This window comes from Apostichopus japonicus, chromosome 23 (assembly GCF_037975245.1).
Source record: "Apostichopus japonicus isolate 1M-3 chromosome 23, ASM3797524v1, whole genome shotgun sequence".
NCBI classification, from domain to species: domain Eukaryota; kingdom Metazoa; phylum Echinodermata; class Holothuroidea; order Aspidochirotida; family Stichopodidae; genus Apostichopus; species Apostichopus japonicus.
The window spans coordinates 7,404,108-7,431,358 of record NC_092583.1 but is presented as its reverse complement, the minus strand read 5'-3'; the positions used below and the strand labels follow the sequence as shown (position 1 = coordinate 7,431,358).

The 27,251-nt window shown below is 36.2% G+C and overlaps 2 protein-coding genes across 2 annotated transcripts in view; both read left to right on the top strand.

The window, feature by feature from the left end:
- Positions 1–27,251, top strand: part of LOC139964460 (uncharacterized) — a 123,095-nt gene that overhangs the window by 4,385 nt on the left and 91,459 nt on the right. The gene's annotated exons all lie outside the window — the stretch shown is intronic.
- LOC139964464 (uncharacterized) lies at positions 597–25,479 on the top strand. The gene is made up of 19 exons (XM_071966050.1): positions 597–914; positions 5,609–5,873; positions 6,588–7,525; positions 8,630–8,767; positions 13,033–13,117; positions 14,662–14,985; positions 15,637–16,119; positions 16,291–16,517; positions 16,961–17,122; positions 17,540–17,692; positions 18,568–18,628; positions 19,249–19,565; positions 19,926–20,103; positions 20,577–20,900; positions 21,628–21,857; positions 22,551–22,694; positions 23,510–23,662; positions 24,092–24,152; positions 24,721–25,479. The coding sequence occupies exons 1-19, from the start codon at positions 600–602 to the stop codon at positions 25,020–25,022; spliced, it is 4,860 nt and encodes a 1,619-aa protein (XP_071822151.1). The 5' UTR covers positions 597–599; the 3' UTR covers positions 25,023–25,479.

Here is a 27,251-nt window from a genome sequence, read left to right as displayed (position 1 = left end):
CGGATACAACCTTCCAACCCTGACCTAACTTTTCACTTTTTGCCTTCCACACACACAGAGTGCATACAACGCTACCACGATTCTGTGTGCATGATGGTTACAATGTGGCGGTGATGGATGTGCTAGATACAGGCCGTTTGGCTGTCGCTGGATATAACAACACGACAAAATGCAGCTTTATTGATCTGTTTATGTTACAATTAGATCCTGATTCTCAAGAAAAACCGTTATTATTGACGTCAGAACCGTATTATTCTGAGGAATTTACCGAGTTTGGTTCATCATGGCGGACTGTTTGTTTCCTGGATGATCGTCTGGTTTTAACGTGTTGTAATGGTACGATTGCATTGTACGATAGTAGTACTGGCGGTCTGGTCAATCAAGGGAAGTTTAACGGTACAGCCTGGTGTATGACAACCAGAGATGGTTTAGTGTATGTCGTTTTATTAGATTCCAATGAGGTGATTGTCTTAAATGCGAGAGAATTGAGAATAAAGAAGACAATCACCTTAAAAGGATTAGAAGATGGACACTATCCCATTGATATAACAGTTAGTAATTATAAATTGTTTATCTGTACAGGCGGGTATAGAGCTTTAATGTATAATAGTGAGGGAGAAATAGAACAGGAATATACAAACAGACAGTACAGCCGTGCACGTAGTATAACAGTCAGTGAAGAGAAAGGATTAATATTTATATTATGGGTTGTTGGTGGGAGTAGTCAAGTTGTTGTTTACTCTCTATCTGGGGGTCATTCTTCCATCTCTGGGGGTCATTCTTCCATCTCTGGGGGTCATATCTTGGCTTCTTTTAAAGTTCCTGTTGATTCCAGGAGAATCAGGATCAGTAATAACATAAACAGATTGTTTGTGGTTACCTGGAATACTGGAGAAGTATATGAATATCACACAGTAAGTACTAATACAGGATATATAGGCCTATGGTAAAAATTAGGACTATCACTTTTATTAAAGCAATCCTTTGATTGAAGCACAACAAATTGGTTATCATTCTATCTGAACAAGTAAGGAGAAGACACTTTTACATGTTTTGAGATCTGCTTTGCAAAATTTAAAGAAAAATCAGAACATTTTTGTCCTTGGGATTTGCTGATTCTGGTAAGGTTGTCATGGAAGTGTTTCTGTCAATGTACATACAAGTGAAATTTGTTTTCCTTATTATCTCAGTCTTCATGCTTCAAATGTAGACAAAATTGATACTAGTGAATGCGGAATTTTATTAAGAACACAACTTTTACTTGTTTGTTAAGAGAGAGATCAAAATGGTGGAAAAGTGAGTGCAAAATTTTATGAAAAATTAGGCCATTCGATGCTTCTTACACTTTGCAATATTAAAGCAACACACAAAATTTGGCAAATATTTTTTCTTATTTTCTGAGCTTAAAAGCTGCTAATTTTTATAAATTTGGTATTAGTGAATGCGGAATTTTATAAAGAACATAACTATTACTTGTTTGTTACTTGGGAGATCAAAATGGTGGAAAAGTGAGTGCAATTTTTTTTTCTCCAAATTTTAGGCCATTGGATGCTTATTGCAAAGTGCAATAATAGAGCAACACACAAAACTTGGCAAATATTTGTTCTTACTTTCTGAGCTTACAAGCTGCTAATTATTACAAATATGGTATTAGTGAATGCGGAATATAATGAAGAACACAACTATTACTGGTTTGTGCAGAGGGAGATCAAATTGGTGGAAAATAGAGTGCAATATTTTAGGAAAAATTAGGCCAGTGGATGCTTCTTACACTTTGCAATATTAAAGCAACACAATAAATTTGGCAAATATTGTTTTCTTATTTTCTGAGCTTATAAGCTGCTAATTTTTACAAATTTGGTATCAGTGAATGCGGAATTTTATTAAGAACATAACTTTTACTGTTTTGTTACGAGAGAGATCAAAAATGGTGGAAAAATGAGTGCAAAATTTTATGAAAAGTTTAGGCCATTGGATGCTTGTTGCACTTTGCAATATTAGAGCTACACACTAAACTTGGAAAGAATTTTTCCTATTTTCTGAGCTTACAAGCTGTCAAAATTTGGTATAAGTGAATGCAAAGTAGTCTCAATAGTGCAATAAGTGAAATTTTGTTTGGCAATGATGTCTATTTAATGAAAATCTAGGCCAACAATTCTATGAAAAGTGATGCGAGATGAATGTTGCATTGCATACAGCTCAGACAAAAAAGTATTTATTCCTTTATCAATACTTTTGATTGTCAAATATAGAAATGTGACATAAATCAATGTAACATATTGTTAAAAACACCAGAGGTGCAATTTCCCATGAAATGAGGTAACTTTCAAGAAAAAGTAAGGGCAATATTTTTATCTTAATTTAGGCCATGGTGATTAGCTTGGCACTAGTGCACATGTATAGCAAATGCTGTAGTGATGAGACCTTGATTTGATGATTGTATTAAAGTCTTGATAAAAATGATATGACACAAGCTTGCTTCTATTTTGGGATTTAGGGTGGTTTATTCAGGTGCAAATTAGTCAAAATTGCAGATAAAGAAGGGAAAATTTGATTTTAGCCTTGTGGTGCTAATTTTCACATTGTCAACAGAGTTTAGACTGCAAAATTCACAAAGCCATTGAAATCATTTTTCATTACTTTTGAGGAGAGAAAGTTTTAGTTAAGTACAGGCTTTACATTAATATGGATTGTACATATTGAGTCAGTTGGCAGTCTTACTGTATGTCGAGTTCTATTCTAATTAGTTCATTTCACTGATGGCCAATGATTTCCAGTAATTAATGCACAGTGTAATGTAGTCCTTATAAGTAACAATATATAAGTAACAAATTTCGGATTCATTCCTGAGAAATTCCAAAGGTACAATTTAGTTGTACTACACTCATAATGAAGGTCATATAGGAATAAGCAGGAAAATGGAGGCAAAATGGAAAATGGACGGTGCAGTGTATTCCTGTCAATTTTGTGACAGTGACGATTATAGACATCACTTTGTGCAAGTGACGATACACAATATCCTGCTCAATTGTCTAAATATGCAGTACATTACTTAATTGTAGTGACCAAGCATACAGTCTAATGTATGCAATTGTTATGAACATGGATTCAACATGATCATTGCTATCCATTGCATAAGAGAGCATTTATACCACATGTCAACCAGTGTAAGAACAATGGTCTTCATGTAAGGCCTTTTTGGTTTTGATGAATATCGTAACCTATGCATTCATGATGGCATATGCATGTGTGCGTTTGTGACTCCCAGCTTGTAAACACAATATCTCAAGAAGGGAAAACTGGACCAACTTCATATTTGGTGTGTGGATGTACCATATTGAGCACAAGAAGCCTATTGTTTTCTGTGGATGTCAAAGATCATTTAGGGTCACCAGGGTCAAATTGTGAAAACCTTGTAAACACAATAGCTATAGAAAGGAAGCTTGGGCAGACTTCATATTAAATGTGTAGAAGTACCACATTGAGTACAGGAAGCCTATTGTTTTCTGTGGAGGTCAAAGGTCATTTAGGGTTGCTAGGGGTCAAAATGTCAATACCTTGTAAACACGATATCTCAAGAAAAGAAGTTGGGGCAAACCTCATATTTAATGTGTAGAAGTACCACATTGAGTACACAAAGTCTATTGTTTTCTGTGGAAGTCAAAGGTCATTTGGGGTCACCAGGGGTAAAAATTTGAAAACATTGTAAACCCGATATCTCAAGAAGGGAAGCATGGGCAGACCTTATATTTAGTGTTAAGACGTACCCCATTGAGTACTACAAGCCTGTTGTTTTTGGTGGAGGTCAAAGGTCTTTTGGGGTCACCAGAGGTCAAAATTTGAAAACCTTGTAAACACGATATCTCAAGAAGGGAAGCTCGGAACAATTCTTATTTAGTGTGTAGACGTACCACATTGAGTACAGGAAGGGTAATGTTTTTGGTGTAGGTCAAAGGTCATTTGGGGACAACAGGTCAAATCATTATACATTGTAAACATGATATTGCAAGAAAGGACATATCTCATTGGTTTGTAGATGTACCATATTAAGTTTAAGGAGCCTATTATTGCTTTTGGTGGAGGTCAAAGGTCATTTGAAGTCAGCAAATGCCAAACATTTACTTCACTCCCCTCTAACCTGTCTCTCCACACTAACACATCTTCCTTAACATAATATCGTAAGGGAAGCTTGGACAGATCGCAATTGTTTTGGTACGTAATTGTACCACACTGAGTACAAGAAGCCATGTTGTGGGTGGAGGTCAATGGTCGTTTGAGTTCACCAGGGGTTCAGATTGTCAAACCATGTCTTACACAATCTTTCAACAAGGACTGATGTCATATTTAGTATGTTGATGTATCTATCACATGGAGTACAGTACAAGAAGCTTGTTGTTGAGGTCAATGATCATTTCAGGACAGCCTGTGTCATTGTGAATTTATTGTTTGTCACATCGCACTGCTTTTCACTGTATTACTAATATCAAGTATGTTGTACACCCTCACTATAATTACGTCAGATTAATGCAGAAAATAGCTGAATGTTACATCATTGAAACCACTATTCATTTTGCATTCTGGTTATAAATGTCACCAGGCCACACCATGTACTAGTAAATTATGTCTAACAGGATTAAGTAACCCAGGAAACTTGGTTTAGCATTATAGTTGATAACTGCGAACAGTTTTCAATAATTACTGTACATGTTTCACATGCATTCTTTGTCATGAAGCTGTGTAAAGCTCATAGTGCAGTAGCTACACATAAAGTTTAGTGTATACACCAATCTTAAAAGAACTCTTGACAGTGCACATGGACTTTGATTGTTCAGGCATTTGTGCTGCAGCACATGTAGTTTAGCTGTACAACTTACAATCAAATAACCATATCTTCCAGCCTATAGTGCTTGTAAGTAAGTTGTGTACTCATTCAGTACATGTCTATTGCAAGAGTGTAGGCTTAAATAAATGAATCTGTAAGTAAAAACCTGTGTAAACTACAACACTGCCTCAATGGTTGACATAGTAATTAATAAGTTAACTCATGAAAACAACACAGTTAATAATTAAGGAGATGTAAGAGGTCAGAATGGGATAGGGAGAGGGTGATTTGTGTGTGTTTTAATGTTACTGACCACCTACTGTACTGTACATTGCCCAGAGTAGAAGACAACCTAAGTAGTTTCATGTCCATGATTACATTCCCATGCAAACATGGGTCACAATGTAGCTTTATTGGTTAAATTTAAAGAATAATGTTTAGCCCAATCAAGAATAATTATAAGTTGGTGGCATCATTAAGGAAATCTACAACAATCTGACTGATACAGCTTCATGTATAGAAGCATGTACCTGTACAACTTAACAATCAATCCATCCAATTGTCAGCTTTATAATACTATTATTTTTTTCTAAAATAAATATTGTAGTTGAAGTAACTCAGGTAATCACAGTCACAATATCCATACCTTCATCATACTAAAAGAAATCACTTCTAAGAATATGTCTTGCTGTCTCAACACCTCAAATTTCTACATCTATGTTGTTTTATAGTCTGCTATCACCAGTATATTTATTTCATTTTCTTCTTGCTGTCTTTTTGCTATAGAGTGACATCTTGTTTGACAGCCTCACATCATTGGAGTTATTGATTGAGAAAGATGATTGTAAGAAGCTACTTGACTACTTTGGAGTTCCAGCTAAGACATCAAAGGACATTACTAAGAGTGATGCACCCTTTTCATCTCTTGTCCACCATCTCAGAGAGGCAGGGAAGGTTTCTTCTGATGATATCAACTATTTAATGACAGCATGCTCTGACAAAGGACTGAGTAAATTGATGGCAGTATTGACCATCTACCAACAAGCTCAAGGTATGTTTATATTAGAGAGCTTCACAAGTTAAACATGTTAGGAATCAACAAACATGCAAACGCATCTATTCTTTGTGTGGGCAATGATGTAATATACCATTATATTAGCTTAACTTAATTAACCCATTGATGATAGGAGAAGGACCATGCATCAATACCATTTGATACAAATAATGTGATTAATAAGTTGGCAAGAAATTCAATAGCTGCAATGACATGTAAAGTACTTCAAGCCTAGTTAGAGAACCCAATTTAGATGTTCAAAAGTGTAATTATTCCACACTGCATGTTTCCTGCAGGTCTTGCATTTTAGTCAAATCTTTTCATAAGTCTGTAACTTATTATGGGATATACTCAAAAGTTTGACTTGGGATATGTTCAGACAAGATTGGTAAAATTTTGAAATTTGTAATTTAATATCCTTGATATATTGGAGGATCATTGAAGGGGCTTGACTTTGTTCAATTGCTCAGAAACTGGGCCAAAATCAACACCAAGGAAAGTGAAAGATTTTGTCACCTCAAATAACATGCTAAAGTTGAACCAAAATGTGAGCTCACTAAATTTGGTGAAAGTTTGTGACAATATTATCTTGGAAGTTGTATAGCACAAATAATTAAGATACATTGAACTGTGTTTAGTTACATACAGTAACTAAATCTCTTGGGTGGAAGACAATCTTTAACCATGTTTGCATCTTATATGTTGTTTCAGATTCAAAGTTTACCAAAAAAGTACTAAAAGATCAACTAAAGGCATTAGAAGACAAAAGGCAAGAACTCTCTCAAAAACTAATTGAATCAGAAGATGAAAAACAGCAGCTCACTGGAAGACTAAAGACAACAGAGGAGGAAAGACAACAATTGAAAGGAACATTAAAGACAACAGAAGAGGAAAGACAGCAATACAAGGATGTATTGAAGGCAACAGAGGGAGAAAGACAACAGCTGACTGGGAGACTAAAGACAACAGAGGAGGAAAGACAACAATTTAAAGATACATTAAAGGCAACAGAGGAGGAAAGACAACAATACAAGGATGCATTGAAGGCAACAGAGGAGGAAAGACAACAGCTGACTGATAAGCTTAAGACAATAGATGAGGAAAGACAACAATTGAAAGATACATTGACGGCAACAGAGGAGGAAAGACAACAGCTGACTGGGAGACTAAAGACAACCGAGGAGGAAAGACAACAATACAAGGATGCATTGAAGGCAACAGAGGAGGAAAGACAACAGCTGACTGATAAGCTTAAGACAATAGATGAGGAAAGACAACAATTGAAAGATACATTGACGGCAACAGAGGAGGAAAGACAACAGCTGACTGGGAGACTAAAGACAACCGAGGAGGAAAGACAACAATTAAAAGATGTATTGAAGGCAACAGAGGGAGAAAGACAACAGCTGACTGGGAGTCTAGAGACAACAGAGGAGGAAAGACAACAATTGAAAGATGCATTGAAGGCAACAGAGGAGGAAAGACAAAAGCTGACTGGGAGACTAAAGACAACAGAGGAGGAAAGACAACAATTGAAAGATACATTGAAGGCAACAAACAAAGACTTCAGACATACATTGAATACAGCTGAGAACAAACTGAAGACATTGAAGGATGAGAAGGAAGAATTACTTCAGCAGCAGAAAGAGGTTAGACTTCACATAGCATGTGATTATAGATATCTTTTGACCTAGTTACCTGACTTCATGAGAAATTTATTTACTATGAACAAGATTACCATTCTGTTTGATCTGGTGGTGTTAAAGTGAATTTGTAGCCTACCATTTGCAAACACAACATGTATTTTCAGAAATTAGGGAATGTTTATGATGTTCAACAGTAGAGGTCCAATGATGAACATATTAACAGCTCTTTGTCTCAAGATTTGATAAAAGCATGATATTTAGTTCATATGATGTACATTAACTCTTTACATATTAATAGAGGTCAAAGGTCATTGAGGTTAAGTGAGGTAAATCAAAACATGTAAAGGATCAAGGAGTGGAACAATCAAGAAGGGGAAATTTGACAAAGATCCTTCTAGGCACGAAACTTTTACATGACGAGTACAAGATCCCATTTGTATTTAAGTCTTTAAGTGCTACACCTAGCCTACAGGTCTCTCTCTTTTCCCACTGTAGGTAAAAGTATTTAATCACTTTATCTCAATGGCAGATCTTTCAGAGTGTTTGCAATGCATGGTTGTATCCTTTGTTTATATGCAAGTTCTCTACTAAACTGAAGTTAAACCACATTATTCTAATTGTTTAGTACAAGTTACAGTTTAAATTAATTAGCTAAATAGAGGAATTCTGCATGTGCTATGGTACAATATGTAGTAGATTAAAGCATATTATGGGACTTATTGAGCATCAAAACATACAATTAATCAAACAAATTAATATAATAGAACGTCTGTCCTTCAATATGATAGGCCTACACTCCTTTTTCTAGAACAGTTGTTCCGCCATTCCAGGCGGTTCCCTTTGAAAGAGATCACAGTTCTCTGCACTAATGTACTTTGAACATGTGACTTCCCAGAGCCAGGTAGTAATATTGCAATAGATACACCCTCAAGTAAAGATCAAAACGTTATCAGTTCAGCCTGCCTGGAAAAAAATGTGAAGAAATTTGTCAACTTGGTAAATATGTTCCCTTCAGACATGACATACTTCAATGCTAGTATAAACTTTAATATGTTGCAAGTAATCACTGGGAGGTGCATCCCTTTTGTCTCATTCACTGTATGTCAGGAGCTGGAAGAGGCTAAATCAAGTCTGAGAGTTACCAAAGATGAACTTGTGAAGTCTCAACTGGAATATGCCAAAGAATCCATGGCCTTACAAGAGGTCTTGAAACAGACTAGGGAAGCCTTGAATCAACAAGAATTGGTAAAGCCCCTTTCACACTTTCCCAGATCAGGTGTGGGTTTTGAACGATCCGTAGCGTAAGGCGATGATGCGTATCCAGGACGAGTTGATATGGGTCCAGTATGGGTTACTACGGCGTTGTTATGGGTTGATTAGGATTGTTACAGATATCTTCCCCGGTCTATCCCGTATATGAACAGAAAACGTAGGGTTCTACTACGGCTTTCTATGGGCTGTTTATCCATGCCAGGTTATTACAAAGCCGTCACAACACGATACAACCCATAGCAAGTTGTATCAGCCGTAGTGCATATGTACCAATACTTGGCCCGATCCGTTTCCATATGTACCAATACGTACCTATATCAGCACCAACAGATCATGTGATCACGGCTTACTAGGTCCACTACATAGGGTTACATATTGTCTACGGGTTGCTACGGGTCCTCTACCGGGTTTTTCATCTGTGGGTTAGACCCATATTTTTGTAAAGCAAGTTCAATATTTGTCAACGTATCCGAAGGCCGGACCGGTACGGGTTGCCACAGATAGCTACGGAACATCCCGATTTATGGTAGATCAGACCCACGGATCACGTGCTTGATGTACCGATCAGGCAAGACCGGGCGCATGATCTGTGAAAGTGTGAAATGTGCTATAAAGTTAAGTCAGTGAATTATACAGTGTGTATGTGTAGCCAGTATACCACCAGTAGACAAGAAGTTTGTGTTTATGAAGTTAGGATCATGTTGCGACTAAACTATTAATGTGTTGAATTTATGATAAATATTCCACTGTTGAAGGTATTAAAAGGTGACAACAAAATCTTGAGCTTTTACAGAAAATAGTTCAATGAGTTAAAAAATGTTCTAAAATCATGCTCGATTTGATTACATGCAGTGTGAAGTGAGTATAAGTACATTCATCTATATTAAAGTCAGTTGCTTATATCACCTAAAGACAAATTTGGTGTCATTTGACAGTTGATAGATAGGAAAACTGAGGTTCTTGTGGTTACTAATCATAGGCAGACTATGCAGTCAAGTTGGGTTGTGTTGATGCGCACGGGTGTGCTGTGTACTTAGACACCCTAGATTGTAAACACAATATCTCAAGATCAGTAACCTCTGCAGTTGTCATATTTGGCACGTGGCTTCCCCACAATTAGTAAAATAACCCTATAGGTTTGGATGGAGGTAAAAAAAGGCATTTGGGGTCAGCAGAGGGCAAAATGTGAAAATCTCAAAAAATCTCCAGAACCTGAACATCAAAGGAGTTCATATGCATTGTAGGATAGCCTTATGTAGTTTTTGGTTCCTTGCTAAAAGCAAAGGAACCTATGTATTCAGGTTGGCGTGTGTGTGTGTGTGTGCGTGTATGCATGTGGGTGTGTATGTGTGTGTGTGTGTGTGTGTGTGTGTGTGTGACGCTTTAGCTTGTATGCACGATAACTCAACAAGGGATTGACTGATCATGATCAAACTTGGTGGGTGGGTGGCCCATAGTGAGTAGATGAACCCTATTGTTTTTGGTGCCCACAAAGGTTACCAAAGGTCAGTTATGGTCCAAAAACCCAAAACACTATAACTGCAATAACTCCCAGTGCCAATGTGCGACAAGGTTGATATTTTGGGACAAGTTGTGAACTGGTTAGGGGAACATTTTGAAACGTAACGGTCATGTGATCTGAGGTCACCAAAGGTCAATTAGTGTTAAAAACTAGTATTTTTGCGATAACTTGAAAACGAATTGTCCGTTAGGGTTGGGAGTTGCTTCAATGTAATCCAATTGTCGACCCGCATCTGGGTGACCCTTGACCTCAATTTGACCTCTGGTGACCTATAGTGTTTTGGGGATTTTTACAGTTTCGATGCTATTTTCAGATGTCAAAGGTACCTTCTGATCATAAATATCGATAGGTTGACCCCTGTGTGACCTTTGTGTGCGAACTTATATGGGGACAAAGTTTTCGGTCGGAGTTAGGATGGCTGTACAGACTTGTCGTGTTGATTTTTGGAATCAGCAGATCAAACTACATTTGAAACCAAGGTCAAAAGGTCAAAGGTCACATTAGAAAAAATGTGCTTAGTTTGGGAGAAAACGGGCGAAAAAGAAAATGTTTGGTTTTGATGCTAGATTTGGATGTCAAAGGTACCTTCCGATCAAAAATGTCAATGGGTTGACACCCGTGTGACCTTTGTGTGTAAAGTTATACAAGGTCAAAGTTAATTTTCAGACATTTAGTGCAATAACTCCCAGTGCCAAGGTGTGACAAGGTTGATATTTTGGGACAAGTTGCAAATGGTATAGAGGAATATTTTCAAACTTAACGGTCATGTGATCCGAGGTGATCAAAGGTCAATTAATGTTAAAAAACTAGTATTTTGGGTGAGAAAATGGGCAAAGAATTTTTTTTTGAATTTTTATAGTTTTGATGCTATATTCACGTCTCACCAATCAAAAATGTCAATAGGTTGACCCCAGGTGACCATTGTGTGTGAAGTTATATGAGGTCAAAGTTAATTTTCAGACATTTAGTGCAATAACTCCCAGTTCCAAGGTGTGACCCGGTTGATATTTTGGGACAAGTTGCAAATGGTATAGGGCAATATTTTGAAACTTAACGGTCATGTGATCCGAGGTCACCAAAGGTCAATTAATGATAAAAAAAACTAGTATTTTTGCGATATCTTGAGAACAAATTGTCCGTTAGGGTTGGGAGTTGCTTCAATGTAATCCGATTGTCGACCCGCATCTGGGTGACCCTTGACCTCAATTTGACCTCTGGTGACCTTTTCATGTTTTGGGGATATTTTCAGTTTCGATGCTATTTTCAGATGTCAAAGGTACCTTCTGATCATAAATGTCAATAGATTGACCCCCGTGTGACCTTCGTGTGCGGAGTTATACGAGGTCAAATTTAATTTTCAGACATTTAATGCAATAACTCCCAGTTCCAAGGTGTGACATGGTTGATATTTTGGGACAAGTTGCAAATGGTATAGGGGAATATTTTCAAACTTAACGGTCATGTGATCCGAGGTCACCAAAGGTCAATTAATGATAAAAAACTAGTATTTTTGTGATAACTTGAGAACGAACTGTCCGTTAAGGTTGGGAGTTGCTTCAATGTAATCCAGTGGTCGACCCGCATCTGGGTGACCCTTGACCTCAATTTGACCTCTGGTGACCTTTTCGTGTTTTGGGGATTTTTACAGTTTCGATGCTATTTTCAGATGTCAAAGGTACCTTCTGATCATAAATGTTAATCGGTTGACTCCTGTGTGACCTTCGTGTGCGAAGTTATACGAGGTCAAAGTTAAAAAAAAAATTTAATGAGGTCACGGGTCAAACGTGAAAAACTCCCAAGTTGCAATAACTTGGCTACTATTTATTGGAATTTCGTCAAACTTGGTATGATGATATTGGTAGATAGTCTCCACACACTGATGTGTGTTGCAATTGATATCATGCATATTTATGGGGGGGGGGCCTAGCAATATTTCGTTATGAAAAGTTTGTATGCACAATAACTCAACAAGGGAATGACCAATCATTACCATACTTGGTGGGTGGGTGGCCCATAGTGAGTAGATTAACCCTGTTGATTTTGGTCATGAATATTACTGAGGTCATGGGGTCAAACGTGAAATACTCCAAATTGCAATTACTTGGCTACTATTACTAGTCGGAATTTCGTCAAACTTGGTATGATGATAATGGTAGATAGTCTTCACACACTGATGTGTGTTGCAATTGATATCAGGGCTTAGCATTACTTTGGCAACGAAAGTTTGTGAGCATAAATTGCTGTTGTTGTATTAGGGCTATGTTAGAAATTTCCCTATGAATGGAACTAATGAACAGCAGCAAGGAACCATGAAATGTTTTCATTCTGGTTCTTCACAGTTTGGTGTATGTCAAGAGTTCATTTAAGGTCACCAGGGGTAAAAAATGTCTTCAAAAAGGAAACTTTGTTAGCTCTATTTTGTGGCTTCCTTATAATGAATACAAGAACATTACTGCTTGTGGTGGAGGTCAAAGGTCATATGGGGTCATCAAAGATCATATTCTTTAAAGCCTTATACAAAAACCTTGTAAACATGATATATCAAAATGTAATACATAACATAGCTCATATCTGGCATGTGTCTCCTTTATAGTGAGTACAAGAACCCTTTTATTTTGGGGGAGGTCAAGGCAAGTTACCGCTGGGAGACGTTTCCCTCTGGTCTAAAGTTTCAGTTCATCAAATAAGATATCTTTTCTATGTTTTTTATATGCAGGCTTCATATGCATCTGTTACGGCGGAAGAAACCCTACATGAAGAGTGCGAAAGTCCAGACATATCACAGGAATCAACTTTGGCAGGTAGGATCACAATGAAAATATAAATACTGTTGCTCGATGTAAATATCAAGCATGCAGTAAAATAATTCCATATACAGTCTGTCTGTTTTTAAATAGTCCTGCCTGCAGATCTTCAAAGCTGTCAGGTGAGTTGTAGGAAGAGGGACACAGGGGGTGGGTGGGGGTGGGGGGGAGCCTTGAGTCTATTTAATTGTTGTAGATGCATTGTCAATCATGTTGAGATATTGAAAATTCAAGTGAGCTGTACACAGGTGTAAATAAATCAAGGGGTACCATGGAAACAAGTTAAATCTTTTTTAAATGGATAGTCTGGGAATTAATTGATTTGTGACATTAACTGTCAATGCAGATTTGATATGGGAATGGTTGTACAAGATGCGTAGTCTTCCTTGTTAATCTTTTCCTGGTTCTTCTTTCTCACCCGAAGCAATACACTATCACTAATTTAGCTTAGTCCTCTAATCACCAAACTGCTATGAAACTTCAAATGTTGCACTACTCCTCTGGTAGTCGTGTGATCAGGTATCTGTTGTATACTTGAAGCAAATTTATAGCAATTAAACTAAGGTCATTTGGGAGTCGATCATAGACATATCTTGGGAAACCTAGAATTTTAGCTAAGTGATGCACATACTAATGTTTACTGCAATTTTTCAATTGCTAAGATGCTAGTTCCTTTCAAAAGATTGAATTGCAGATGAAACACATGCATTGACGTAGGTAGCAGACGACAGGATTCACTGTTCCTTAGCAACACAAGCCTGATTGCCTCACATGCACTAACAAGCACAGGTCAAGCATTTTCTGACACAGAGAAAATAAATTTCAACATTGTCATCGTCCAAAACTAAAGCAATTAATATCAAAAGTACAGTAAATCCATGTTTAAGGTGTGTTCTGTTGGATACGAAACTCTGACAATTTCGAAAAGACAAAGTGTTAAAAAAGCATACATGGTTATTAGCGTCAGGGGCACACCACAAGACCCTGATGGTTGGTATGTTTTCTGAGTGTAAAGTGTGACGTATAGATTTATATACTGTACATATCGCCAGGGTCAAAAAGCAAATAACATAAGGCATGTCAACACCTGCAATGTCTTTCTTGTAAAATATTTTAGAAAATAAAAACCTCATCTAATTCCTCTTTATAATGTTTCTACTTTTTCTGTCATCACTCCCTCCTAAAAGCTGAAGAGTATATTTATGATTTGGAAATCAATTTTCATCTAAAAAAGGTGACAGTTAAAGTTGCTATGGTAACACAGATGCTTGTTGTGTAGATGAGGAGTTACATCAACAGTACTTCAAAAAGGAATTTATTCATATTCCACATTGATTATATCTTCTTCTGGTATTGAACTGATTTTAAAGAAATGTACTTTGTTGTTATAGATTAATGCGATACAAAGCAATCTAATAATCAAATGAATAATTGGAAAATGTGATATCATGCATTATTAAATAATCAGTTTCATCAATTGGTTTGTTGTGCTGAGTATTATCTTTAACTTTATTTTATTCTTACTTTTATTTACATTTCAGCTGATTACGGCAGATTAATGGTCAATGTTGCCGACGATCTTACTCTAGACAGCACCCTGAAATTAGCAATTCTATTTGGTCTACCACCGGCAGAAACTGATATGCTACGCCGGGTTTCTCTGATAGAGACACCGGGAATCACTCTGATTAAATTCATGAAAACACGAAACATCATCAACATGTACGATGTCACTAACCTACAAAAGGGTTTGGTTCATATTCAGCTAAACCAAACAAATGAAAATCTTTTAGCTCCATATCAGTCTAAAGTTGACCCATTTCAGTTTGAAGAAAACCAATCACCAGAACTGCTTGACTGGCCGGGTAAGAACGAATGGAGTTATGCAATCAGAATACATAAAACCAAAATAGTACAGTAATAATAAAAATAATTATAAAGTAGTACTTATTTAGCGCGTTCATCAACAACGCTGCTCGAAGCGCTTTACAGGAATTGAAACAATTAATACGGTAATTTGAAGTCAACAAATGCCAAACATTTACCTCACTCCCCTCTTATCTGTCTCTTTACACTAACAGGTATTCTTAAACATAATATTACAAGGGAAGCCTAGATAGATCACATTTTTTGGGTATGTTATTGTACCACATTGAGTTCAAGAAGCCTAATGTTGTGGGCAGAGTTTAATGGTCGTTTGAGTTCACCAGGGGACAGATGTCATATTTAGTATGTTGATGTACAGTACCTCTCACATTAAGTACAAGAAGCCTGTTGTTCAGGTCAATGGTCATTTCAGGACAGTCTGTGTCATTGTGAAGTTATTGTTGTTACATCACACTGCTTTTCACTGTATTACTAAAAGATATGTTGTAGACCCTCACTACGTAAACATTATGTCAGCTTCAGGAACTACTCATGTTACATCATCAAAACTACAATGCATTTTTGTATTCTGGTTTTCTATATCAAAGCATCAGTTACTGGTGATTGTGTTTCTATTATTCTATTTTTAGTTGAAAATGTCAAATTTGTCCCTGATGATGGATCAACTCCATCGCAAGCTTCTGATGAAAGAGAGGAAGATCATGACCATAGTAAGGAGAGTTTGATGAAGAGAACAGAGGGAGAAGAACTACCAAAACAAAGAAAAGATTCAAATATACTTGAAATGAGGCACCATCACTCATACATTGAACACAGGATAAAATGTGAAGGTGGAACTATTAGCATCATGGGGGTACATCTGACTATTCCTGAAGACGCTTTATCCTATGAAGGTGTAATTTCTGTTAAAGTGATTTATGATCCTGACATGCACCTCCCTGGAAGTGCTCATAGAGGTAGAATGACACCCCTGATAAAACTAGAGCCAGAAGGACTCGCCCTCAACAAGTCAGCCCAGCTGATTATTCCTCACTCGGCTATTATCCCTGAGCCAGATCGACATGGTGTTATTATCTTCACTGGTCTGAAAGATGAAGAAAATTTACAAGAAGGTAAAGATGGTGACCAAAGAACACTTTAAAATGCATTTGATGTAAGGAGAAGTAAATTGAGTTAAATTCTGAGAATCAGTACGGTAAAATATATCTAATTTAATAAGCTCTTCATATTTACTGTATTTAAGATGACCAAGTTAAATATTTATATAATATTACTTATTATAGGTGAAATCACTTGGACTGAAGAGAAATCTGTTGATTGGAAGCTAGAACCGGAGAAGATCAGTCTTGATATTAACATCCTGAGCTACGTCTTTGTTAATTTAGTCAGCCAAGAAACAGAACAGAAGCATATATTCCGTATTGTTCCATTTATTGACGGGATACTGGATGCCCAAGATGATGTTTTAATAACTGTTTGTTTCTGTAAGGACAGTGATGAAGAGTACAAGGTGAGGATAATCTCCTGTTACCATGGTGATAGGTGTAGCAGTTTGAGGTGAATTCTACTTTGTACTGTGATCTGTAGGTCGGATACAGGGAATCTTGCTTTCTTTCATGATTTGCATAACAAAATGTTATCATGTATTACTGGCAAACTATGAAGTGATTGGATAAGGGTACATTTGTGTGACATATTTATTGATTCATCATAGTTTAACAAAACGAAAACACTGTTACATATGAAATAACAGACATTTACACTTAATTTGCAACAATGATTTAGAGGATCTGATAGAAACAAGCAACATTTATTGGTAATTTTATTCATTTTAGGGAACAGAAGCTGCTGTTACTTGCTATAGCAGTATTGATGTAGAATAGTGAAGCTGCACAAATTGCATAATTGACTCTGCTTTTTTTTCAATTACGTATCCACGTTCTTATGTTTTAGTTGTTGTTAGAGGACCACCAGTCCAAACTGAGTCTAGGAAACTATACAACATTTCAAGTTACCCGGACATTGAATGACGGCAGAGATTATGCCTCTTACATTGATCTGATGATGTCATCGCCCGGTGATAGTTACCATCTGATGAAGGAAGAATCAAGAAAGGTTTGTAATCACCAATTTAATTCACCTCCTTTTGTAGTTTTAGCTATTGTTCAGGTGATGTGGCAGATTTGCAGTTGCGGGAATGGGTTGTTGATTAGGTAGCTGTCCTGTGAGCAGGAATAAGTGAGACAATTACATGCCCTCCTAGTAATGAAACTGAGCACTCATCAAAAAGAGAAGGATTGATATATGCCAGTATATATCTACAATCACAGGACCATCTATGGCTCGACTTTATTTCTGTAGGGTTTCTACCCCATGGGACAAAGTTAACCTAAATATTGTTATGGAATTCTTTAATACAATTACCAGATTTTCCTTAATTCGTTTCTATATTTGTATGGAATTGTTTCTTTGAATACATATCAAGCATTCTCATCATCAGTATAATTTATCTTCAATATTTTTATCCATTAGCATGTAGACATTGATCACCTTTGTGCTGCCAGTAGAGTCTCTCATCAGTTCAGACTTAAAAGAAACAACGATGGAGACACTGACATGGTTGATGTGGAGTTAAAAGTATCACAACATGAGAAGAACCAGACAGCCCTTATCCTCCAATCAAAGGTGAGTTATATTTGCTGATTGTCTTCTAACTGTTTGTGTTCTCATATGACTCTTCATTACATAATAAACAGCGGCGTCTTCTCTCTTCTCACCATTGCTTTGCTTAGTAATGTCCTGTCTGCTGGAAGTCTTGCAACTGTTTTCAGGCTCACTGAATAATGTCAGTGTTGCGACTGAATTATAATTATTTGTTGGCATATTAGGAGTGTTAGCTCAGTGGTTAACGCCGGTGCCTTTCAATCATAAGGTCCTGAGTTTGAGTCACTCCAAGATTAATGTATGTCATCCAGTTACAGAGTTGTTGACAATTCATAATCATGGACAATAAAATATGAATCTAAGAGACTGACTTCGTTCAGCTTGCGGCTTTTATAAGTCAGTGATGGTTTCTGCGCGAGTTCCTGCTTGCAGGAGGATCTAAAATACATACTAAATGTTCTCTCATGGATCCTTTTCTTTGTAATATTCATAGTGGATGACAATTGAATTTTATAGTAGTAGGCTGTTATTCTGTAATTAATGAGTAACTCAAAATGCAGTGAAATGCTGAAAAAATGTACATATCACCTGTGTTTTATTCAACACACAGGCCAACAGCTTTTGGAAACTTTGTTTTGTGGGTATCTTAGGTACAAATTAAGTACTCCATAAATGATAGGTATGTTGTCATCAAGATTCCTTTCCTTGGGATTTTACACATTTATTATGTGTTGTTCCATGTCTAACTTTGCCCAATTTTTCTACATTATATTTCTACTTTAAACCTATTCAGTCACAGGGGTGTGATAGAAAGTGAACACTAATATATTGTATGTTAAACATTCATACATGTAAAGTTTCATTGGTCATATATTTGTGGGGTTTTTTTTCTTCAGGTGAAAAACATTCTCTTATCTCCAGAAAGCCAGGAAATTCTTTTTAGAGAACAAAATCCAGGTGAGTTTTTAAGTGGAATTTGAACAAATGGTTGTACTTAGTTTTAAAATCCACCCTGACCTGTTTCTAAGTGATGTTGGAACAAAACATGAATGCTCCTTATCCTAGACATACACCAGTTATTGTGTATTAGTGGAAATGAAAAAGTAAGCACACATAGAGAACATAGACCCAGGTGAGTGTCTAAGTAAAAGTTAATGTAATAGCATTTGGTTTTAGAAGTAGACACACCAAAGTGTCACTTATAAAAGATAAGTTTATTGGGAAACATTTAATCAACAATTACTTTGTAGCTCAAAGCAACTTTTGAAAGTGAAACTGTATACAAGACTAGAATTTATGCACAAAACGAGGGCTAATAGTTGAAAAATTGCAGGAAAGCTTTGCACAGTATACTTCACCAATTTATTGTGTGCACGCACCAACATTCTCCATGCAGAGGTTGCATGCTTATTGTGGGCCAGTTGTGTACTTACTTGTGCATGTTAGTTGTGAACATTGCTCATTGTTCAAACCTGGCACACAATTAGCCTGTGATTCATGCACTCTTAGTTATACATGCGAATCTAGTCTTTTCTCTCCTTTGAATATAATGTGGATGTTGTTGTCCTCACTTTCAGACTTAGACAAGTATGAAAAGTTGAAAGGAGACATTGCAAAGCTTCTGAATAAACAACATTGTAAACAGCTGGGTATGGTCTTTGGGCTCAAGCCAGCAGAAAATGAAACAATTCAGGAAGCAGCAGAATCTGGAAAGACGCTGATGAAAATATTGGATGAAAGAGAGCTCATCATGCCACACAGAATGATCGGACTATATGAAGGATTGAAAGCCATACACTATAATAAGCTGGCAAGACTGGTGCTGGAATACATTGATACGTCACAGGAGAAGAATGGAAAGGAAAACGAAGGAGAGAAAGATTATAAGAAAATGGTTTGTGCTTAGTAAAAATTTGTTAATTAACATGATCACGGTGAAGCAAAAAAAAAGTCACTTTGAATAAAATCAAGATCTTAGAAGCATAGAAGGCCTAGTACAGACTGTACTTTTTGATATGAAAAGTATTTCTTTTTGCTATCATGCAAGTCTGTCTGAAAATTTATCCTTTCACTAATTGTGACAGTTTCTGCTTATACCTAAAGTTACGTTTATATATATCAAATGTACAGGAAGTCTGTGTAGAAATTTACTTAGCCAAATCAAACGCAGTAAATAGTTTTATATCTTCATAAAGAGTTATAAAAAATGTGAAATTTATAAACAATTTGTACTATTTCAACATTATTTTTTCAGGAAAAAGTTCCAGTGAAACCGGTAGTCATTTCAAAGAGGGAACCACAATTGTCAGTCAATTTCAAAATTTTAATAGAAGAGGGATACAAGAAACTGGATGTCCAAAGAGCCTTGAAATTGTCTCATGGAAAACTGGACTTGGGAAGACGGCTATTGCTGCTTGCTAAGGAAGAGCATGGTAAAGTACCCATATAGTCAGCTCAATGGGTATTTCTTATTTATGTCTTCCGATTTTATTAACCTCAATCTTATATGACAATCTAGAACCACATTTCATGCCCTTTGCTGCTTCAGTGTTCATGGAAGAAAAAATATATTTTTATTTATATTTTAAGGAATATTATTCACAAATTAGCTCCAAAATAGAAATGTAATCTAGATGCTGTAAATAACCTAATTCTTGTTACTCACTGTTAATGTATAATTCTCTTCTACATCTATTTCCATTACTTACATCAAACATGACTTATGTTCACTGTTCCACCTTTTATTATTGTAATATCTACAAATAGCCAAAAGATTAAAGCAGATTTGTGTTAAAGGGGCTCTTTTCATGATGTGAATTGAAACAGTATATTTAATTAACAGATGTTTAATGATAGTGGCAAAATACTTTCCTTTCACGTGAAATAAATTGCCTTTCTCCTCCAGAGAGACTTCCTTTGTTCCCAGGGTCAAATCTGTATAAAGAACAATACTTTGATCAGCATGGAGGAGAGATGTTTATCGCAGGTGTTAGCCTGCGTGTACCAGCTGGGGCACTACACACTGGAAGGATTGTTAGTCTGTGGGTTTCTACTGAACCTGCCATTAAAGGACCTTCCTCAAACAAGGGTCTCAGGTTGACACCCTTTGTGAAATTTGGTCCAGAAAGCCTTACTTTACACAAGCCTGTCACATTGATTATACCACACTGTGCTTTTACTACAACTAACCAGATGGGTCTTGATGTGTACTCTGGTGTCTTACAAACAGGTCTGTTGTTTTCTTTTGCCGTGTGTTTTTCTACTCCGGTGAGCGTTATATATAGTCAATAATATTTCTTTTATCACAGAAATATGTTTATGAGCTTGTGTGTACCACCTCTTGACTTGTAAGCATGATATGCTTCAAAGTGCATAATGGTGTTATTTGACACTGGGTGTGTGGTTCCATGTTAAATGAATAAAAAAAACTGCTTTTTCTGTAGAGGTCAAAGTCTGAAACATTGTAAGCAGAATGATTCAAGAAAGGTTGTGTGAACTTCACATGTACTATTTAGAGTCACACTTGATATGTGAAACCACCTGAGTACACACACACAATATTTGGAAGAAATTCACTAAGCCTTCTGACTCTGTGTAATGTAAAAGTCAATATCTCAAGAAGGTGGTTATGTCCAGACAAATCATCTCCATTTCAAGAAACATTTAGTTGTACCTTGAGAGCAACCATTTCAAAATAAAATAAGCAACATTTCCAAAGGGAAATACCCTTGAAGCTATGTTAAGCTAAAGGGTTTTTTCTAGTGACCTTGCATCCATACATATATAGAGTTAGAAACATGATATCGTACTATTTTGATGTTCTATGTATGCAGTGCTGCATTTTCTACCACCAGACTGTCCCTTTAAAGTCATCTATAGTTTCGATTATGATTGGTGTTCTACCTTACATCATGTTATAAAAACTTACAAGCAAAATGTTTCAAAATTTCCTTCAGATAATTCTATCAAATGGAGCTTAGAAAGGAAACACCTCAGCTGCTCTATGAATAGTCAGCACCTTGCAGTTAAAGCTGAACAACCCTGTCTCATTGGTCTTCACGTCCCTTTCATACCTAAGATGAGGAAGCGTGTTTGTATTTTACCGATTGTAAACAGAGTCTCTGATTCAGGGGATCAATTGACAATCCATCTTTGGTTTCATAACGATGACACACTAGAACATGAAGTAAGTAGCATATTTTATCAGCTGAAGTGGTATTTTTAATTATCTCATAGATTTCAGTTGTCTGCCTTTCTGAATGACACATGGTTCATACACAGAATTGTACAGAGTTGATTCATTGTTAACCAAAGCTATTTAGCGATGGAAATGATAAAGTTCAAGCTTGATGCCATACAGGGCTGAAACATCTCCGCAGTCAAATAGTGATGAAAACGTTAAGGGAAGGGTCAAGTGAGATAAGCTGGTTAAGGCTTTCTATGGTGATTAATTGGTGAAAATTATAATTTTGCAGTGGTCAAAACACACTGATCCGATGTCCTAGAACAAAATTGAATGTTCATAACTTATTGCGGGTGGTCATTGACAACAAGTCACTTGTAATTACAGACACATTTGTAAACACACCTTGTCCAGGTGTCCAAGATTATACAAAGATTTATATTTCAGAACATAGGCTGTCAGACTATTCATGGTCTTTGATTATGCATCCTATCAGACACTGCGTTTTATTAGATATTTATAACATCTCCATTTATTTATAAAACAATGGCCACCCAAAAGAGGGTCACATCGGGGAGTAGTTATTGCTTCCTGGTTATACATAGGACAACTAAGCAGCGTGTGCATTGTTGTTAATTTTAAAATTTGCAAAAGTAATAATATAATATTAAATTGTTTCATATTTTATATTAATAGAGTCTTATCAATGAAGAAGTCTACCAGCAAAAGGGAACCATAATTCATGATCCTGTGTCTGTTCAACTCAAATCTATGACTTCAACTTTACATGTTAGCACGAACTCCAGTTCCTCACAGTGTAACCCACATCCTAGAAAAGTGGTTAGTAATAATTGTTACATATTCTTATTTATTTGTTGGCAACATGTAAAGAATGTAGCTAAGTCCTGTTCCACAGGTAATTTGCATTTGTTGGAAGAAAAGTTATATGCATCTATTGAGTGGTATGTATATGGTGTAAGCATATGTTGTTATTTAAATAAACATCTTATTTTAAAGTTGCCTTCTGCTGCCATTCCTATGATATTCAATGAATAAAAAGGGGTCAGATGGTCCCAGCTGCAGTTGTCTCTACAATTGATTTCATTCTGGACTAGTCCTACATTCCTTCATCATTGACTGTCCATGTATTGATTAAATAAGTACTTCGTAATGTGTGTAACTGTTAGGGTCTCTTATTTATTTAGTTTCATTTTGTTGCTTATACCAATAATCATTCTGTTCAAAGCTTATAAGAGCTGAAAAGAATATGAAGTTGATAGTTTATAGTCTTGTCTGAATGCCAACGCCTTCTCAAATGGCTTTACAACACCCATAAATATCAATACGCATAGTTGGTCATAGATTACTTCAGTTTACCATATATGTGTCCACTGGAAGACATGAGTGCTGTCAAAGTAAAGCACACGGCTATATTTACAAATTACTTTGCATTTTCCAATGTTTACACCTGGATGAAGACAGGCAGTTGAGGTTAATTCCCTTGCCCAAGGTCAGATCATAACGATCCTGTCGCCCAGTACTGGGACGTGCATTCTATAAATTGCAAGCCTGGTGCCCTAACAACTTGACCACCATGTTAAATGCTCAAAAGTTTGATAAATTAATAATCATCACTTGATTTTTCTCTCTTCAAGGATGTTGCTATGGAAACCCTATGGTTAAAGAACAGACACAAGGTAGAATTCTGTCTTCAGAATAAAGGGATAAAAGATACTGTCAATCTGGAAATAGAAGCGAGATATGGAATGTCTGTGAAGAATCTATTCCAGCTTAATATTCAGTTGCAGGTGACTTGATTTTTGGTTTAAATTAACACAAAGAAAAAATTGAATACAAGGAGTTTAATATTTCACTTTGGATTTATCTAAGCTACTGAGACTCCTTTTATATTTACCTTTTCTTTATTTGTTTACCATTTTTACATTCTCTAATGAAGTCATTTTTTTGTTTGCCTAAATTATTGAACTGTCTTCCATAAGACAAGTTTGAAATATGTTACAGTTTTCAACAAAGCAAATATCTCTATGACAAGCTGTCTTCATGTCACAAATGTAATACATACAAAATATCTTAAATAGTAATTACTAATTAGCATATCTTAACATGATCACTTAAACCACATTTTGATACACACTGTCATGTGATAGAGATGAGATATTCACAAACTAATTTTCTAAGAGAAACATCAAGCTTTCCTCTTCATTTACTCTTCACAGATTGACAAATTACTACATATTGACCAAATCACATCTCCATTCCAGCTCATCCTTCCTGAATGTGAGTAATTAATTACATGATTAAAATTTAATAGCATGGTAATTAATGTAGGCCTGTATATATAAAGTGTTGATGTTTGATGCTTTACAGTCCTTTCATATGAGATGTGTACATGTAATCTTACTTTTCATACATCAACATTTAACATACTGCCTGCAATTCCTTACACATCAGATGTGTGCACCTAATCCTACTTTGCAGAGAGGAGTCCTGGCTGCAATTGCCATGCCAACTGGGGGACTAACTATCAGCTATTTGCAATATTTGATATTAAGGAAACATCAGTTTTGACACCATAGCAATATATAATATATACTGTATTGAATTTCTCACTGCAGTGAAAAATAAAATGTAATGAAATTCAACTACCTGTTTGAAATTACACATTCTGCAGTTAAATCAGATTTTATGTTTAGTATCATTGAAAACTCCAGTGTGTGTAAGAAACACATCACTGTTGTCTCACAATTCTGAATATTATTTGCATGAAACAGGCTCTGTTGAATTTACTGTATGTAGAGTAATGTATTTAACGTATTTCCAATTTCCTTTTCTTTCAACCTCACAGCCATCATCAAATCTTTTGATCAGCTAAAGCAGAACTTATCAGAACATCTTGATGTAGACCAATCTACCCTGCTGGCAAATATTTTCCAACTTCCTGATGAAGGAATTACTGATATCAAGAAGCACAAAACACCGGGAACTCTTTTGTTAGAGAAGCTGACAAAGAATTCACTGATATCTCCTACAAACATCACAAAATTGGAAAATGCCCTAACAGAACAAGGAAATGAAGAATGTGCAAAACTTGTCAGAGAATTCAGAAGTAAAAATCCTGTAGTTCAAGCAACAATGTGCCCAGAATAATGACTGAATTCATAATGTGGTTTATTGTAACCAAATAATGATGAATACGAACATCATATCACCTGTGGTGCTGTACCCAGGAATATGTTCACTTGAGAGGTGGTGAGGAAGTCGGTGAGACATTTTGTACAAACTATTTTTTTACAGTTGGAGCTTATAAACACAGGACTATAAGTGTAATTACACCTGTAGGAGTTACATGAAATATTCTCTTCCCTTGTCTAACAATGTTATATATGTATATACTCTATGTGACTAAGTCCATGTTGGTATACTTGCCTTTAATAGGCAAACACTTACAGTAACATATGCGGTCATTTCAGCATGTGTGTTTGCGTGTATGTGGCCCAAACCTGATAATATGGATGTATAGCTTCCCTATTGTGAGCAAGGGGGGTAGGAAGCTTCCAAAAAGTGTGGGACACAACTTCAAAGTGGCACTTTCTCATTCCACAAATACCACTCGTTATGCTAAAAACCGATACACAGCGGCCATATCACTTAAATATATATGATGTGTTAGTATGCTATCAATACTATTATGGTGCACGTGAATAATTAAAATAAAATTTTAAAATTAACAAAGATATCCAAAAGACAGTTCTTCATCAAAGGGGTACATTTTATTTGCCAGTAGTGCACATTTGCTATATTGGAAAATAGTTGGGGGCATGTGCCCAGTGACCCAACTACATCAACCTATTACTTAAAGATGATTTTCAGTAATTGCCATCAAGATAGGCTACTGATAAAGGTATATTCGGGTGGCTTAATCAATTCTTAGATAATTACTGCTTCCCCTGGTCAAACCACATCCTCAAAGCCTCTTTCTTTTTAGGAAAGATATGAATTTGTTAAGTTTGATCATAGTAAGTTGTGAATGCATCTGTCATTAACAGAATGAATGTCATTATGGTTATTGAGCTGAAAATGTTTCTGTTTTTCTTCATAGTATCTATATCATGTATGTATAGAAGTATACAAAACTTCAAAAAACGCTGAGAGCTGATGAACTATCTGGCTTTCAAAAAAATGTAAATATTCACTTTATTTCATTGGCAATACAGATACAATCTCAGTAATCATTGATTATGCATATATAGTTGTTATTACCTGTAAGTTTAGGGTAATGGGAGGGGGACTATGCCAATACCAAATGTATCTCTGGATAAAGTGGAGGCAACATATTCAAAATACATTACAACAGACCTCTCAATACTCATTTAAGTACAGAGATCATACGGTTCTCATGAAGATCTTGATTATAGCTTTTGCTCTGGCAGACCTATTCGTTCATGACCCTTTTTTAGGAAAATCACAACCCTTGCGTACGTATATACCTTTGTGGGAACAGAATGAATGATTTAGGTAGGGGCACGAACTGTTATGTAAGGAAGAGATGTGAATCAAGGATTTCATAAAGCAGGTGTTTTATCTTGGATCATTAAGGGAGGAGGGGGGATCCTTGAAAAAACAATTATTTAAACTTCAAATGGTTTATTCTGAGGCATATTCAGACTATACTAGGTCAATATAAGTAGCTGTAAACGCAATGGCATGCTAATAAATACTTTGTTTCTGACGATTAGAGGTGAGGTGGTCTCCTGCGTCTGCTCACAACACTGAGTCAGCTACAGAAAACTATTACACAAAGTTACAAGCCGACTCAATAAACCTGTTCTTTAGTGATACAATTCTGTGTTTAACAAAGATGAATTATCTCAGTCCGGTACATTGATGACATTCACCGATGTGTATATGACAGTCGACAGTCACAGTATGTTTGTGTTGAGATCAACATACCTCAATATTCAACAGACCCCCCCCCCCCCGTAAACTCCAAACAAGATTGCTCATATAATTCAAACTTGTTATAACAATGTGTACACGCAGTGATTCAGTGGCGTAGCCAGATGGGGTGGGGGAGGGGTGCAGGGAAAACCCCAAGAAATTTTCGAGGACGAAAAGTGGACGGCAATAAAAAATAAAAAAATGCCACAAGAAAAATAAATAGCCATATCATATGATACTGGTTAAGCTATTTTTCTTTATAGCAAGGTGTGATCTACATCATGATCTCACTAAGTTGTCCTCATTAGCAATACTAATAAAGAAAGAGATTTCTCTGAACAAATTAACTAAGATTCAGTTATTGACACTTTAATCAAAGTTCCTTGATTGCCGTCTTTAATAGAAACAAAACATCTCCATTTGGGTCAATATAATATT

Coding starts and splice junctions, on each gene's coding strand:
- LOC139964464 (XM_071966050.1), top strand. CDS start 600: ATGTATAATAGTGAGGGAGAAATAGAACAGGAATATACAAACAGACAG. Junction 13,118..14,661: donor ACAGGAATCAACTTTGGCAG/GTAGGATCACAA, acceptor TTTACATTTCAG/CTGATTACGGCAGATTAATG. Junction 17,123..17,539: donor TGAAGGAAGAATCAAGAAAG/GTTTGTAATCAC, acceptor TTTATCCATTAG/CATGTAGACATTGATCACCT.